General features: G+C 37.8%; 1 protein-coding gene and 1 pseudogene across 2 annotated transcripts in view; both read right to left on the bottom strand.

The window, feature by feature from the left end:
* Pou2f1 (POU class 2 homeobox 1) overlaps positions 1–18,565 on the bottom strand; it is a 134,857-nt gene that overhangs the window by 27,998 nt on the left and 88,294 nt on the right. For both annotated transcript variants that reach the window (XM_057770321.1, XM_057770320.1), the window contains exons 6-10: positions 18,214–18,333; positions 16,002–16,190; positions 13,522–13,648; positions 5,946–6,040; positions 3,010–3,183 (exon numbers count right to left, since the gene is read on the bottom strand). In XM_057770321.1, the coding sequence (XP_057626304.1) occupies positions 3,010–3,183; positions 5,946–6,040; positions 13,522–13,648; positions 16,002–16,190; positions 18,214–18,333 (705 nt within the window). The remainder of the gene's footprint in view (positions 1–3,009; positions 3,184–5,945; positions 6,041–13,521; positions 13,649–16,001; positions 16,191–18,213; positions 18,334–18,565) is intronic.
* LOC130874814 (60S ribosomal protein L6-like) lies at positions 11,995–12,903 on the bottom strand (annotated as a pseudogene).

Here is an 18,565-nt window from a genome sequence, read left to right as displayed (position 1 = left end):
GTTTGAATGAGAATGTCCCCCACAGGTTCATATACTTGATGCTCCCACCCTTACACACACACACACACACCCCTACCTGCCTGTACCATGCTCCCCACGATGATGGTCATAGTTGCCTCAGTCATGGTGATGTTTCACAGCAATGAAAAGTTACTATGAGAGGTCCCTCACTTACTATGCTAATTTTCATTAATTTGGTACATCTTGGTTTAGTAGTAGTATAGTTCTTGGGATCTTCATACAAGTAAGCAGTTTTAATCAGTTGATTTCAACATACATAATATAAACTATATTGTATCCCGTTGACCTTTACTAAACAAGTTGAACAAAAGGAGTGAAGGAGCAAGGGGGCAGTGAAAATAATGAATCAATGTACTGCATCTGAAAAATACTATATACTACAATATTATTTCTAATAATGTAATGGCATATATTACTTACCCATTGCTTATAAAGAAATGATAAACACATAATTAGAAAATAACCATTTACAATATGCATCTAATCAAAGAATAGGGATTTAACTCAAGAATTAACCTGAATACTATATATATAAATACAAATAAACTGAATACATAGCTCCTTCTGAATAATTACAATAAGGTACATGAACTAAAAACAAAGTTCAGTAGCTAATTTTCCCATCTTGTACCAGCAGTAAGTACTCTGATACATGAGACAAGATTTGCAAACCATTCCCAGTTCTGTATCAGCCATTTTGAAAAATAAGTAGTAGTAGTCATCTAAGAACAAAACAAAACAAATCATAAAACACAGTAAGCTGCTGGGGTGGAAGTATAGTGTGTATGGGGGCATGTGGGAAGAGGAAGAATGAGAAGTGGGGAGAGGAGAAAAAGGGAGGGAAGGAAGGAAGAGGAAGGGGAGAGGGAGGGATTGATTTCTATCCACTCAGTGGTCATATATTGAATCAAATGCCACAAAAAGTGAAAAGGGAAACCAATATTTGATTAAAGGTAAAGATTTTGAAAAATCTAGTATCTTTGATTTAGCATTTATGCAACTGTTTATCAAAGAACCCCAGAGTGTAATGTGTTAATAGCCAAAACCTAGCCACCGTTAAGCATTCTTAGTCCATTAATTTATCTCTATCAATCTAGTTTACCTTTATTTCTATGTCTAAAACAAGTATCATTTAAGTGCTTCAAAATTACTAAAATGTTACTGAACTGTAATTAGAAGTTTTTTTTTTTTTTTTTTTGGTTTTTCGAGACAGGGTTTCTCTGTGGCTTTGGAGCCTGTCCTGGAACTAGCTCTGTAGGCTGGTCTCGAACTCACAGAGATCGCCTGCCTCTGCCTCCCAAGTGCTGGGATTAAAGGCGTGCGCCACCACCGCCCGGCTGTAATTAGAAGTTTTATATTTATCTATTTTGTGTTAAGTGTTTAGGTGTGTGCAGATAGATGTATCTGTGTATGGGTGCACCACGTAGTTGCCGGGGATCAAACTCAGATCATCAGGCTTGGTGGCAAGCACCAGATCATCAGGCTTGGTGGCAAGCACCAGCTCCTTATTTTGTTTCTTTATATCTGAAACTCCTCAAAAACCTAACTGTAGTTCATATAAAATTGTATCTATTTTAAATTCCTAATATACAGTTTCTCTGAGCAAAAATAAATCTTCAAATACAAGGAATAAAAGAAATCTAACAACATCTAGAATACAGTAGACAGTGAAGTCATCTTGATTTTTGATCTACCAAAGCAGGTGGTGTATTATGTACTTTCAACACAACCTAATTTAGAAAGCATATGAATGGAAGCTTTTCTGGAAAGAAAACATCAGTTTTTCCTGATACTATAAATATACAACTCAATCCATACTTCAAGATTTTTTTTTCAGCTAATGATCTTTAGCCATTTTACATAAATAAAAATGTAATTCCTTTCCTGCTCTCAAAGCATTGTTTTTGACAGGCTAATTAGGGAGTATGGTCAGAGTCAGCACTTAGAAAAAAAATGCTGTGTATCCAAATGCTTGCTTAAGGCATTAAAAGCACACTCATTTCACTTTTTCAAGCCTCTGCTGACATTAAAAGATTTGATTTTTGATTAATTTACTTAAAAAAAAAATCTTCAATAGATTCTTACTTGACTAATCTCAGTGTAGATTAAAAGGAGAGGGAGCACTCTCTATCCCCAAACTAATTTTAAATAAATCTTTCAAAAGACTTCAGTCCTTACTCTTTCCACTTTACATATGTATAGTGTAAGCTCTATCATTACATGTTCTTTAACAAAATCCTCAGCATAGTCATGTCCCCCCAACAAGGTCTACTAAAACACACATTTTACTGATACAATTTCAAAGGCCTGTGTTGTGAAACACACTTGGAAAATTTTAGCCTAATATTATATCACAAATAAATGTATGGACATAACATAACCAAATGCACAATATTTTAAAATTGTAAATGTTAAACTCAAAATCGGTATGACCGAGAAACATCCAACTCCTCAGAAAGTATTCACAGCCAGTCTCAAAGATTGTAGTGGTAAAATAGGTTGTCAAACGGGACAGACCTGGAAAAAGGGAATTTTAATTGAACAGTTACCTCTATCAGATTGGCCTTTGGGTATATCAATAGAGCATCTCTCTCTCTTTTTTTTTTTTTTTAAAAAAAATATTATGTATACTGTGTTATGCCTGCAAGACAGAAGAGGACACCAGATCTCATGAGCCACCCTGTGGTTTCTGAGAATTAGACAGCCAGTGCTCTTAACCTCTGAGCCATCTCTCCAGCCCCAATAGAACATTTCTTGATTGCTAATTGATATGAGAGGGCCCAGGACACTGTGGGCAGTGCCATCCCTGAGAAGGTGGGCCTGGGCTGTTAAGGACAGTGGAAAAAGACAGCAGTGTTCCTCTACGCTTCCGCTTCCCTCACTGATGGGCAGAACTGAAAGCTGAATAAAGCCTTCTTCTCCACAAGTTGATTTTGTTAGTGTTTTATCACAGCAACAGAGAGTGAGCTAGATCAGAGGTCATCCTACCTGAGTGAATCCAAGTTTGATTCGTCTTTGTTTGAAGGTCTTGGCAAATTGCTCAAGCTCCTCAAGGTCACTGGGCTCCTCCAAGTTGGGAGTATCAATTCGCTTTGGTGTTGTCTGGCTCTGTGGAAGTGTCTGAATTGGGGTTGCGGCTATTGTGCGAGTTGGGGTGGCTGGCTGTTGAACAAGGAACAGAATAATAAAGATACAACCTTATAGCTGTAATGTGCAGGCAACTTAAGGAAAAAGAGTCACATGATCCTAAGTCAGACAAAATCCTAGCATGGAAGAGAGAAAGTAGGCATAGAGTCCCACTCCAAGCTGAGGAGTTATTAGCATTTGCTGCAGGGAGAGAGAAAGCCAGTTTTCTTCAATGAAGTGACAGGCCCAATGCTCAATTAGCTACTCAATACAACCTGGGCTCCATGGGATTTTTTAAGTTAAAAAATAGTAAGGAACAGAGAAAAAGAACATGAAGTTGGGTGTATATGAGAACATGATTTTGGGTGAGTTTGGCTGTGGGGGAGGAGTTGGGAGAATGAAGAATATGATCAAAATACAATGTATAAAACTTATACATAAATACATAAAAAAGACAGTCTCAAGAAATGCAAATACAAAGAAGTATCTTCTTCTCTACCAATTAAAAAAGAAAGGCTCTTACTCTGTAGCCCAGACTGGCCTGGAATTCACTATGTAATCTCACTGCCTCAATTTCCACAGTACTTGGGTTAAACAGGTACTACCACCAGCAGTAAAAAGTTCTTTAAAATAAATTTATGAAGGACTTTTCTGGCAACTAAGTAAATAATGTCATGCTTCCGATAAACAACATGCTGTGATCCGCCACACGACACAGTTTTTGACAAAGGACTTGTGTTCTCAGTTTAAAACAGCATTCTGTTCATTGGCAAGCAAATGGCACGTCACTTCTGACATAATACTTTTCTTTACAATCTCAAAGCAAGACACTTTCCATGTGTCAATTAGTGCCTGTATTCCCTTGTACTGGACTCAGGTCTCAATCATATATTAATGATACCTTTATCCTCACTCTTACTTTAGGTCACTTCTTCAAATACTGGTATATATAACCTTTTCTTATCGTATTAGTATAAATAATTCAATCAGCTTTTAATTTTTTTCAGTGTGTATAAAATTTCTGTGAACTTCCCCCCACTGCTACTATCTTGCTTTGAGAAAGAAAACTTTAGTTATTTCTCAATGATGAAATCCCTTCTGGTAAAAAAGAAAAATTCTTCCCAAGAATATGATACCTTATTTTTTGCACTTTAACTAATTATTTAAATCTATCTAGAGTTTATTTTAGGCAATGAGAGCATAGTCCTGTTATTCCATCATGCTACCCCTTGTGCTAACAACTAAGTCTGAGATTCTCCTTTCTTTTTTATCGTATTTTTTAAAATTTTTTATTTTATGTTTGTGCCTCAACGTATACCATATACCATATACATGCAGAGCCAGAAAAGGGTTTTGGATTCACAGGAACTGGAGCTAAGAGACAAATGTATTAGAAATCACACTCATGCCCTCTGGAAGGCAGCCAGAGGTCCTAAATACTGAGCCATCTCTCTGGTTCCCCTTTTTAAAGAAAATACTAAATTTTCTTATCATTCAAACACCAGGCTCCTCTTCTACTTACAAGTGTTGGGTAGAACCTTCCTTCTGAGGGTTCACTAATAGAGGCGCTCCTGATTTTGCATCCTAATTGCCCAGTTGAACCCTCCCTCCTATGAACAGCAGCCCAGGTGAGATTATAAACCAGGATTTTCTTCTTGTAATTTAGATGGGCCGTATATTACCTGACCTTGACCTCATTATTAATGCTTGCTCCAAGGGAACTAACTGACCCAGAAAACTATCTAAGAGGCATGACATAATAATTGGGGCAAATCTCTCTGCTATTTTGCTTTAGGAAAGTCAATAAAGCATGTCTCCACAACATGCTGACATTGGGTAATTTTAATTCCACTTTTTGGAGGAACTACACATGACACCAAATATGTTATAATCTCACACTGCTGAACACTGATAGGTAGAGGTGAGTCTCAACTATAACACTATTATTTCATCTTCAGCATCAAGTAGCCTCTTTGTCAAATCATAATGTACTAAAAACAGCTTGGGTACCTTTCAACAGCTGGTATCATATATATGTATGTGGAAGGCAGAGGCTGATGAAGCGATCTGACTTGATCACTCTTCACCCAAAGCTTGGCAATAGGCTAGTTTCAAAAGCCAGAATGCTTAGGAGATCTCCTGACTGAAACTACAGGTGAGCAACCATGCTCACTCAGCATGCATTTAAGTTCTTAGGATCTGATCTCTGATCCTCTTGTTTGCTCAGCAAGAACCACTAAGTCATTCATTCACTCTCCTCCTCCAACTTCTACACTTTAGAAAGAGTCAGGACAGGGAAGGAGGATTCAAGGTCAGCCATTAAGATGAGGAAGGAGGCAAACTCACCACAGTCACAATCACCACTAGATAAAAAGACAAACATGGAAATTAAACTTGCAGAGGCCTAAGAACTGTGCTTTCTATATGATTACGATTGTTAAGTCTTCTGAGGAAATGACATAAAATAACATTTAAGTACTGAAAAAATATAGAAATCCAAGCTCCTTCACTGTTTTAGCAAAGACAAAGGAACAATGACAGGTTTTAATTGAATTCCTAGGCCTTTCATTTCAGTGTTCAGACAGCTATAATTCATCGGCATTTACTATCTACATGGCTATTCTTTATGGACTTAAAAAAGGACAACGAAAAGTAACAGTCTCCATCAATTTGGTAGTACTGCTTTATCAAGATAATAAGGTCAGCACTGAGTTTTTGGTCAGCTTCTAAACATCTGAGACTGCTATTACTTCTGTTTCATTTTTCAATTAATAAAACAATAGAGTGAGAAAACTGACCTGGGAGGTGAGGGTGATGCTTGGCTGTGGCTGTAGGAGGTTGGCTTGGCTTTGCTGAGGTAGTTGCGTTAAAAGATTTTGCGCTTGCAGGAGACCTGTGAAAACCAGATATTTCAGGGAGATAATAAAAGAATACAAACTCAAAGTTTCCAACTGGTTTCCTGGTAGTTTTGTTGGTCTTCAGACTCATCTAATTCTTTGCCTAAAATTCAATACTGTTAACATGTTAAACACAAGATGGCATGAAAATACATAACATCAAAGCTTGTATATCTTTTGTGTATTGTGTAATCTGAGTAAGTTCTTTGAAAGGCTTTTATTTCCTAAAAAGAGGAAGAATGTGAGAAACTACTCTAAATGAAAGGATCTGGAATTTTAAATATGAATTTAACTTCTTAACTCTGAATTCATTAGAATCCTTTATCATAGTGGTTTTCAATCTTCCTAATGCTATGACCCTTTGATACGGTTCCTCATGTTGTGGTGACCCAACTATAAAATTATTTTCATTGCTACTTGTAATTTTGATACTGTTCTGAATCATAATATAAATATCTGATATGCATGATATCTGATATAGAATCCCTGTGAAAGAGTCGTTTGACTCCCAAAGGGGTCGTGACCCACAGGTAGAGAAATGCTGCTCTAAGGAATTTTGGGACAGGGAATCTGTTTCTGAAAGAAGCAGGCAATCCTGTAAGTGGAAGAAGATGCTGTTTTCAAGTTCTTAGCACATGCCACTTCGGTGATAATAAAGGTGAAATATAAACAACCATCTGCACTGAACCATCTTAGTTCAAAAGTTATTGATAAGAAAAATGAGTATAAATGGGCATGCCTGTAGTCCCAATTACTCTGGAGGCGGAGGCAGAAGGGTCACTTAAGCCCCGAAGTTGGAGGCCAGGCTGGACAACATAATGAGAATTTGTTTTGAATCCCTGAAGTATTTGTAGTACATATTCAGTTGATTATTTAAGCCTACAGGATTTTGTTGCTGTTTGGTTTTCTGCAATGTTATAAATAAAGGGGGCAACCCAGAATAAATTTGTATTAAAGAATTTACTCTAAGAACTTAGTTTCAAATATAATCATGTTGAAATATTAAATATAAGGTTATGATGAGTTAGGAGCAGAGGCATAATGAGAGACAGTAAGTTACAGCTGGTTAACTTATCTTTCTCATTTTCTTAGTTACTAAATTTGGATACAGTGAAATGTGTAAAACAATAATAAAATTAAACCTGTCAGATTTTATCATCTGTTTGTAAGTAAGTAAACACTGCCTAAATTTAAGAAATTAACATAGGTGTTTATTTGACGATGTAGATCTCCAATACAATATGTTAAACAGGTTTGGATTTTTGAGATTTTCTTTTGTTTATATTATGAAGCAACTATGCTAAAACTAAGTAAATTGAATATACATGGTTACAAGCTTCTCTTGCTGGTGGGAATGCAAGCTGGTACAGCCCCTTTGGATGTCAGTGTGGCAATTTCTCAGAAAATTAGGAAACAACCCTCTTGACTCAAGACCCAGTAATACCACTTTTGGGTATATACCCAAAGGATACTCAATCGTGCCACAAGGACATGCGCTCAACTATGTTCATAGCAGCTTTGTTTGTCATAGCCAAAACCTGGAAATAACCTAAATGCCCTCAACCGAAGAATGGATAAGGAAAATGTGGTACATTTACACAATGGAGTACAACACAGCAGAAAAAAAAAAAGACATCTTGAATTTTGCAGGAAAATGGATGGAACATCATTTTGAGTGAGGTAACCCAGACCCAGAAAGACAATTATCACATGTACTCACTCATAAGTGGTTTTTAAACATAAAGCAAAGGAAATCAGCCCACAAATCACAATCCCAGAGAACCTAGACAACGATGAGGACCCTGAGACATACACAGATCTAATCTACATGGGAAGTAGAAAAAGACAAGATCTCCAGAGTAAACTAGGACCATCGGGACCTTGGGAGAGGGCTGAAGGAGAGGGGAGAGGCAGGGAGGGGAGCAGAGAAAAATGTAGAGCTCAATAAAAGTCAATTAAAAAAAAAGAAAAAAGCCAGATTCAGCAAAAAATTATTCATGTTTAAACGACTACCATACTTTTCCAAGTATCTTTCTATGGTTCAATCTTTTAAAAAATATTTTTAGATTTATTTAATTATTTTATGTGTATGAATCTGGCTCCCCTGTAAGAGCCACCTGTGGTGCTAACCACTGAGTCAACTTTCCAGGCTCTCTATAGCTCAAGCTTATAAAGTATTTAAGGTAACCTCTTTGGTTATATCATACTAGCGAACCAGGCTTGGTGGTACATGCTTGTAGCCTCAGCATATCGAAGGCTGATAAGGTTCAAGCTCCACTCGTTCTCCATAGCCAGACCTTGCCACCAACCCAATCCAACATTCTAGTAGTCTTCCATCATACCTAAAATAGAATATCTGTTTAGTCCTAAGTAATCTGGCCCTGTATTGCTTGCTTTTGTTTTCTTCTTCATAGAAGTGTGTATAGTCTTCCTCAATCACTGTCTACCTTACTCGCCGAAGAGGGATCTCTCTACTCAACTCCAAGCTCTCTGACAGGCTAGTCTAGCTAAACAGCTTGCTCTAGAGATCCTGTTTCTGTCTTCCAAGCACTGGAATTAGAGGTGGAGGCACCACACTCACTCAGCATTTCTATGGGTTCTATAGATCTGAACTTAGGTTTGCTTGCATGGAAAGACTTACCAGTGAGCCACCTCCCCAACCCTGCCTAGGCCTTTTTTTTTTTCCAATCACCTTTACTCATTCACTGATCTCTAGCTATACTGGCCTTCCTTTTCTTGGCTTAGGGCAGGTTCATCTCCCTCTCAGGTTCTCTGTATTCTTCACTGCCTGCAAAGCTAGCATCCAAATCCACAGCCAGCTGCAGCTGTCTCCACCTCACCCCTCAGTTCAGACACGACTTTCCAGACCAGACTTCTTCAGACCACACACCCTATCCCACCTTTCTTGGACATACTGTTATACAAATCATTTGTTTATATTTGCTACTCTTTGACTTTTAGTAAGTGCAGGGGATTTCATCTTGCTGAAAATTTTAACTTGAATAATTACAGTGATATATGCCACGTAGCAAGTAAACAACAAACTGCTAAGCAAATTAACTATAATTGTAGATTTTATGGGTTTGAACACACTCAAAAGTATTGTCTAGTGTGAAATAAAATTACATTTATGTGAATAATCAGAATTAATTTATTTAGAAAAAAACAAAAGATAAAACACTGAAAAATTAAACAGAAGAAAGTACAAATATTTTAACAATGATTGTCTTTAAAGTTTAGCAGAAAAGTTAGATTTTTGTTTCTCTTTGACAACAGCATTGAAATAGTCATATTTAATCAGACTTTTAAAATTATAATTTAATTATAATACTGAATGATTAATTTTAGTTCACAGTAGCATATTCTAAACAAATTGAAACTTTAAGTCATATTAACCCTCCTCTCCCCTCCCTGCCAACTAAAAGCAGCTGAGATGCTGAAAGGGTCGAGAGGCCTAGCACTTCCATGAGAACCAAACCTTTCTCTTGTTCCATGCCCTGAATAACAGAGACCACAAACACAAAATTCAAGATCTTTTTTAAACAAGAGTGTTTCTTTAGTTTCAAAACTAATGCTGACAGTAGAAAAGGCAGAATACAAGTTGTAGTGAAATAGACTCAGAAACATATCAGTAAGAATTTTTCCATGAAAAATCAATTCTGGGAGAATATTATTTCTCTTGTTTTTAAATATTTATATAATCACAGCAATATTTTCAATATTATAAACTATACTTTCAAATTTTTAGATTAACAATATTCCCTCCTTTCAAAAAAGCAGAAATGATTGCTCAATTGGAGGCTAACAGCACACTAGAAATATTTTTTTTGTTGTTGTTAAAATCTTAAGAAATCAATCCTTGTCCTCTCAAAACAAAACTAAAGACTACTAAAGACTGAAACAAATTTCCAGTTACTATTAATCACAGTGACTCTACTAAAAATAAAGTTTTTTCAAGGCTCTGATCCTTCATACTGCTGGCTAGTCTTATTAGATGAAATCTGGATCCTGTCCTATGTCACTAAGATTACAACTCAACAACAGTGGTACAAACTGGTTCTAGATCACTTTGTGTGTGAGATGCTGAGTGCACATGTATATGGGTATGTACATACACAGGTTTGCAGAGGTCAGGTTTAGGTCAAGTCTCTTCATTCCGTATCTGCCTTATATGTAAGTAGGTACTCTCATTTGAAATTGACTTGGCTAGATACATTAGCCCCCCAACCCCTTGCTACTCCTATATGTGCTTCTTTCTTGAGCCCTTCCAGGGCATGATATGGGTGCTAGGGATCTGAACACAGGTCCTCATGCTTATGCAAGTGCTTTACCCACTGAGCCATTTCTTGAGTCCTGTTTACTTTCAAGCTGATTTTTACTATATAAAGGAACAAACTTCTCATCCTCTAAGTTTTATCTATGAACTGCTGCTGATATTGATATGATGATGTCAATGGTTATAGTGGCAAAAATTGAGATATATACTTTCTTGTGTTTCCTAACTGAATCCCTACAATTTTTTGGGACAAAAATACTAAAATTATTCTCATACTTCAGATAAGAAAATGGAGGCTCAGGAAAACTAGATTTCTTCAGAGAGAGATAGCTTGGCTTTAGACTACAGCCTATGCTTTTTACTACATATCAATGGTCTTCCTGACATTAATAAAACATTTTATATAATTTACCCATACCATAATTAAAGGGAAAGATGAAGAGCAAAGGGGAAGATGAGAAGGGAAGTATGTAATTGAGAAAACTTAGGTAGCCTCCTTTCCAATTTGAATCCCCTTCATCTCCTTTTGTTGTCTTATTGCTCTAGCCAGAACTTCAAGAAAATGGGACACAGTTGTATAGCTGTGACAGACTGCAGGGCCACTGTCAGTGGCACCAGGATTTATCCCTTCTGCTTGTACTGGCTTTTTGGGAACCCATTCTATTTGGATGGATACCTTGCTCAGCCTAGATATAGTAGGGAGGGCCTTGGACCTTCCCCAAAGCAGTGTGCTTTACCCTCTCTGAGGAGTGGGTGGGGAGTGGTGTAAGGCGTGGGAAGGCAGGTGAAGGGAATGGGAGGAGGAGAGGGAGTGGGAACTGGGATTGGAATGTAAAATAAAAAGACAGTTTCTTTTCTTTTCTTAAATAAAATAATTTAAAAAAAAACAAAAAGAGAAAAAAAAAAAACTTAGCTTGTCCAAGGTTTTAGGCTCTAAAGCCAACCAATATTCCTTCCCATTATGTGCTGTATCTCAATCCCATGAAAGGTTGGAAAGGAAGAAACTAAGAACATAAACACACACAAAAAATTAGAATAGCCATTTCTTATTTTAACTATCTTATAAAGGCTCAGATGTAAAAGACAGTAATATCCTTGAGCTTTGTAAAAAAGCTAAAGAAAAGTGATCTCTTTCAGTTTTAAGGTCTCAACAATTACCAATTTAACACACACACTCTTCAGGTGTGGCCTGTAAAAGTCTTTCTGGTCTAGATAGATTATTTCATCCTTCTCTCTTGGAATTCTCTTTCATTGTGATGATCATTTTTTACTGGCTCCGACCCACAAACCAGGTATCATCTTTAGACTTACGTATCCCTGCTATTCCAAGGGTTGGTTTCACTAAAGCTCTCCTATTGCCATGCATACATTCTCTTTAGATGACCTACCAATGCTTACAGATTCCTAAAAACTTAATCACCTAGATGCCTATTCCTTACAATTGACCAAATAAAACTGGTCACGAGGTCCTTTCTTTGTTTTTAATTCATTTTGAGATAGGGTCTCACTATGTAAATCAAGCTGGTCTTAAGCTCAGAGAACCTCTTGCTCTGACTGATTCCCGAGAGCTAGGATTAGAGGCATGCATGTGCCAGCATGCCTGGTCCAAGTCCTTTCTTTCTGCTTTATCATTTTCTCTTTTCTTTTCTTTCTTTTTTTTTTTTTTTTTTGACACATAAAGCTGTTTAATTAGGTCGTCAGCAATTTAGAAAACCAGTTTGTGAGGATACATCCCGTTCGTCAGAGAGAACTGAGAGCGCAGGTAGCCCTGCAGCTGAGGAACAGCTTTGATCTTTGGCAGAATTTGCGAGTCCACCGCTTTCTGATCAGCCTTGCGCTGCTCTGTAATCTCGTATTTCTCCTCTGTGTCAAAGATCTCGCCCTCCTGATGCCTGGGCTTACGCAGCTGCTTTTTCTTGAAGTAAGCATCAGTCAGGTGTTTGGGGATTTTAACTGTGCTGATATCAACTTTTGTAAAGGTGGCGATGACAAACTTCTGATGTGTTCTTCTCAAAGGAACTCTGTTGAGGGCAAGAGGTCCTGTCACAGCAGTAAACCACTGCCCAGCTGCTTCAGGAAAACCACTCTCTTGCCCCTGTGGCGCCCAGTAAGGATGATGAGGACAGTCCCAGGAGTGATGCTGGCACGCAGGCGTCTCACGTGCTGACTGAAGGGCTTTTTGCCATGGCTCAACAGCTTCCGAGGCACATCTTCGGTAGGATAATACCTGGGCATTTTTGGAAGCTTAACCACCCGGGTACCACCATTCTTGTCACCACCAACTGGTTTTGTGACAGTGGCAAGGACCTTTTCCTTTTTCTTCTTCTTTTCAACCTTGGTTTTTGCAGCTGCGTATTTCCTTTTGTACATGGCCTTTCTGGAATACATAACAGATCGGGAGTACCTGCCAATTCCTCTAACAAGGACTGGATTGCGGCTGCAATGGGGCTTCCCCTTCTTGAGCTTTTTAGCCTTAGGGTTACCCTTTTTGGCTGCACCAGCGGCAGGAGCATCACCGCCACCCTTCTTGGCTGCAGGTTTCTTCTCTTTTGTATCAGGTTTCTCGGCTTTTTCACCCGCCATCTTGTAAGATGGGAAAGCCATTTTCTCTTTTCTGGCTGACAAGCAGCTCAGTTTTTATCAATCCCAACACAACGTTGCAAAACTCTACTGACCAGTATTCCTAACTTTATTCTTACCTATTCTAGCCTCTCCGAGTTTTAGTGTAAATAAGCTTTCTTAATACAAATGATTAATGTAACTTTTCTGCTTAAACTTAAATACCCCACAGAAAACATAATTCGAAGATATCACACATTCAAATTTAACTCCATAAAGAACTAGTTAAATTTTTGGGAATAGGACTCAGAAATCTATCCTTTTCACTCTTGCAAATAAACTGAGCCTTGGAAATGATTAAGCTGTGCGATTTCAGGTTCAAGTTCTATAAATTTCCCGTGAGATTCATTAATAAGCTAATCTTTCAGGCCTCAATTTTTATTCTTATTTATATATGTAACCTACGTTCCTTATTTAAATCATTACTTACAGTTCTCATGAATACTGGTAGTTTCATTTAAAAATTTAAAAAAAAGCATTGCTCGTATGGACACTGTTTGGGGAAAAATGTTAGTTAAGGTATCTGGAACACTAAATGGACAGCTTTGCTGCACCACTAGTAAGCTTTAGGGAGATGCTTACCCTGCTGGCCCTGGGGGGTCTGTGAGATGATAAACTGTGCTGGTTGCAAGTTGGTGGTTGGATGCACCAACACAAACTGCTGCAAGTTGAGATTTTGCTGTTGAAGCTGTTGCAATTGTTGAAGATCCTAAAAGCTCAGAAGCAAAAGATAGATTAGAGAGATCCTGAAATGAAAGCTGGGTTAGTTAAAAGGTTCCTAGATGATGACTTCTGTCACATCAAGTAACAATGAGACAATACTTAGCAGTTTTCCCCCCATGTCCTAACAGTCTGGCTTCCAGGACTATGTCAGTATGTGAGAAATCCTTGGGTCTCAGGCCAGAGAGAGGCTCAGTAGGTCAAAGTGCTTGCTTTGCAAGACTGAAAACTGGTGTTTGATCCCTAGAGCCCATGGTGGAAGAACAGAACTGACTTTACTGAGAATTGTCATGACTCACACACATAGAAAAATAGCAAAAATCAAAACCAAAAAAACCTTATGGCCTCTGCAAAAAGTTATTATTTTTGAAGGCATGATGTATATAGCATCACGACTTATGCTAAACCAAATTTTCAATAGTCACTAATATCTGTCAAAATGAATGACTACAGAACAAATGTCTACAGTTCTGGGGGGGGGCTGTTTTCAATTTTAAGACTCTATTATTGTTATTAGTGTGTGGTGGGTTTGCACAGGGCACACATACATAAGGAAGTCAGTAGACAACTGGAGTTAATTCTCTTCTACCTGCTACCATTTTAAAGGTTAATCTTGGATGTCAACTTCACTACCTCTGGAATCAACTAAAATGCAAGCAGCTGGGCATCGTTGTGAGGGACTTTATTGATTGGATCATTTGAGGTGGGATAAGACCCGTGTAAATCTGGCCCATTTAAAAGAACACAGAAGAAGGAAGCTCTTGCTTCTTGTCTACCTGCTCTCACTCTCTCTGGTTAAGTCCATCTACCCTGTTACTGAGGCACTCCTTTGCTGGTATTAGAATCTACTTCTTCAAGAGTCCAAGAGAGAATAAAGAATAGCAGAGACATCCAAATGTACAAACCGAACAACTGCTGGATCTTGGCCTTTCCTTTGAGACAGCCATTGCTAATAAATTCTCTTTTAACATGTACTCATTCTATAAATTCTGTTCCTTTAGATCTGGTCTAAATGAAGTTCAAGATGGACTTTAAGAAAGCTTTTAAATATTTGGCCCAATTTTTCTCAATAAAGTAAAATTTGAGAGAGGTATATCCAAATTTCCATCGATAAATTCAAAGACCTAATTTCTGAAATTTGACACCAGTTTATTCAACTCAACTGAGAATTCATAAGGTATAAGTGATCTTATTTATATCAATTTCAGATAAGGTCTCAGAGTTTACTTACTAAAATAATTTGTTTGATGAAGAAAATGGCCCAAATCAAAACACTATCTTGATACAGACTGTTCACACAGCAATAAAGATTAGTTTGATTCCTTTTCAAGTATCTAGCTAAACTCTTGTTACAGTTTAAATGTACTTCCCTTCTCTACTGAGGATATAAAGACGATTTGCTTAGTTCTTCTTCTGAGACAAGGTTTCTCTGTAGCTTTGGAGCCTATCCTGGAACTAGCTCTTGTAGACCAGGCTGGCCTCAAACTCACAGAAATCCGCCTGCCTCTGCCATCCGAGTACTGGGATTAAAGGCATGTGCCACCACCACCTGGCAACTGCTTAGTTCTTAAAACTTCTTCATATATCTCATATATAACTTCTCACACTCCCTTTCATTTCCTTGAGATAAAGCATTTCACTTATTTTCCTTTTTCATCCTATTCGTTATGATTCCTAATGTAAATTATTACCTATTGATATTTTACTTTCTTTTTTTTTTTTTTGGTTTTTCGAGACAGGGTTTCTCTGTGGTTTTGGAGCCTGTCCTGGAACTAGCTCTTGTAGACCAGGCTGGTCTCGAACTCACAGAGATCCGCCTGCCTCTGCCTCCCGAGTGCTGGGATTAAAGGCGTGCGCCACCACCGCCCGGCCGATATTTTACTTTCAAACGAGAAAACTGAAACCCTGTAACATTTTACTGCAGTTCTCCATGGTCCTAATCATTCCACAGCAGAAAGAAGCCTTGCTATCTTTCTCATACGGTGGCAACATTTATTGTAGAGCACATGAAAAAATTCTTCCCTGCCATGATTAGCTAATTAAGATAAAAACAGTAATCCCGTGTCTCTGAAATATGCCAGCTACTTACTCAAGAATTGTTGTTTAACATAAACATTCAGTTGTCCAAATAATCAGTTATATATTTATAATATCAACTCAAATTAGCAAACAAGTATATTGTTTTTGACTCAGTGAAGAAGAATAATGCCTCCTGGATCTAGAGTTAGAGTTCCTTGGGCCTTTGAAGACCCACAGTAACAACTAGAAGGCTAATACTACTCAGTAAGGTATTTCCATTTTATCACTTGCTTGCTGCCCCTGTAACCTTGCGCCTCACTCACCTGTGCAATCTGTATGGGTTGAGACAGGGGAATCTGCGTCATGGGTGTGGCAGCAGAGGCTGAGATGGTGGCCCCAGCAGCACTGTGCTGTTGGCTGACGGAATGCTGCTGGACTGCAGCAGCCAGGAGCTGGGCCTGGGCCTGGGCCTGCTGCAGTAATAACTGCTGCTGGGCTGGTGTCAAAGTCAGCTAAAATAAGAACAAACAAGGGAAAGATTGAAGAAATGGGGCCTATGATGCAAAAGAACTGCTTTCAAATAGGTAACTCAAGTGGTATTAAGCCCTCACTACTCATTTTGACATTACTAATATGTAGCTAGCCTGTCCACAAAAACTACTGGTACTAGCAGAACATTTCAATTAAAGTAATAGTCCCCATTTCAGACAAAAACATTTAGGCAAGAAAGGTAACCAGTACATAAAAAAAACAAAGAATCAATGCTGACAGGATATGCACAGAAATGTATACCCAAGAGCAAGTGATTAGTCAGATGAATGAGGGACAAAAGGCTGCTGAATATGACCAGGAAGAGAACTGACAAGGTCCAGCTGTTTAGTTAGAATCCCCACTAAATCTCACCATTTCCAGTATGTTTTAGATGTGAAAACCCATGTAAAAAACCATGAATTGTACTTCTTTCCTTTCCAAATCTCCCTACTGGACCTTCCTTCACCCAATCTTCTGTCATTAGAAAGCACTGGTTTGCAACTTTACAACCTCTTTCCAACTCTAGGAACCTCTAGGAAACAGGCGGTAAGAGACATTCTTTTAAATGCAAATGAATCTTAATGCACAGATTTAATAAAATCTTGAAGGTACACGAACCCGGCCAGAATTCTAAGTGCTTGTTACTAACTTAGATACTAGTCACCAAAAACCAAACCCTTATAGTAATGCAAGAACTGTATTGAGAACAAACCTAAACTTTCATGATATAGCATTTCAAAAATGCTTATATAAAAGTAATAAGTATGCTGGACCTTCCTTTTGATGGTATGTATTGAACGAACAAGTAGGGTAATACCTATATCTCAATGAACAGTCATTTAGCAGAACAGCCTGCCTTCTAACCTAACAGAATCTAATTTATCCAAACAATTTGTGCATTAGAAACATAAGAACCAAAGCAAAACTATTCAAAAATGCAATAGTCTTCAAAATGTGTGTGAATATTTCTATTTGATATGATACAGGTATATATATTAACCTCTAGTGATGGAAGTATCATAAATAAATGTGTAACAGGTCTTAGAAGGGCTGTCCATATAAAAAATTCTGAAGGTTGATATAATATGAATTGATTAGTATTTTTCTTACCATTCCCTTGACTCACTCTCCTCACAAAAGAAAACACATAAGCTTCCAACATTGAAAAATTATTCCAAATAATAGCTTAGAACAGAAATCTCTAAATAGTTAAACAAAAGCTTAACAGTCACGAAGGACAATTTGTTACCAGTAAAAATAAGTACCACTTATTGAAGGTTACATGCCAAGCACTGTTTTAAGACCTGTATATAAATTGCAATGGTACTTAAAATAGTTATTATTAATATTTCCACTTAGAGGAAGGAAATCTAAGGTATAGAGGGATAAAGTAACTAGTCCTTTAGTAATTAAGTAATTACACAGACAGGATATAAGACCACATGCTTTATTTTAGGATATTACAAAGTCACTTGAAGAAGATGTTTTACTTTCAGGGTATTGGTCCACTGCTTAACTATTCTGCAACAACACAACTCCAATTTTTTTTTTTTTTTGATTTTTCGAGACAGGGTTTCTCCGTAGCTTTTGGTTCCTGTCCTGGCATTAGCTCTTGTAGACCAGGCTGACCTCAAACTCACAGAGATCCGCCTGCCTCTGCCTCCCGAGTGCTCGGATTAAAGGTGTGTGCCACCACCGCCCGGCCACAACTCCAATTTTATCATAGATATGGCAACGACTTCCTTGTACAATGAAGCAATACCATATTTTAATGTGAGTTAAAAAATTTGTAGTTTATTCTCAACATCTGCAGTTGTAACAAAAGAAATCTTGCAAAGTAATGACAAAGGTAATTCTTACAGAGCTTCTGAATCCAGGAAGTTCCTTAAAGATAAGATGGTGCCATGCTAGTGCCAGCTGCAGGGAAAGAGTTTCAATACAATACGAGCCAGTGGCAATTCAGACACAGAGGAAGTTCAGTACAATTTTTCAATGGAAACTTACCCCAGTTATCTGTCCCCCAGCCAGCATTAGCTGGGTCTGGGGAATGGCTGACTGCACTGAAGGCTGCTGGGAGGGCTGGCTTGGCTGCTGGGAATCCCCCGATTCTTCACTAGATTTAGACTGAAGTGGGATTGGATAGGAAATAAGTATCTCAAGTAGGTGATTAAAAGAAATGTACTTCTAACTCTAAAAATTCAAGAATTATTTAAAATATGTGCTATTCAATTTTGAGTTTTGGGGTTTTCTGTTCCTTTTTTACATGCCTTTTCTTTCTACTTAAGTGCCCTTACAACGTTTTTATTCCAATCCCAGAAAAGTTGCAAGTGTGAATTTTTAACAGAAAGTAAATTGG

The sequence above is a fragment of the Chionomys nivalis genome, chromosome 5 (genome assembly GCF_950005125.1).
Source record: "Chionomys nivalis chromosome 5, mChiNiv1.1, whole genome shotgun sequence".
NCBI lineage: Eukaryota > Metazoa > Chordata > Mammalia > Rodentia > Cricetidae > Chionomys > Chionomys nivalis.
This window is presented reverse-complemented; position numbering and strand designations above follow the sequence as displayed.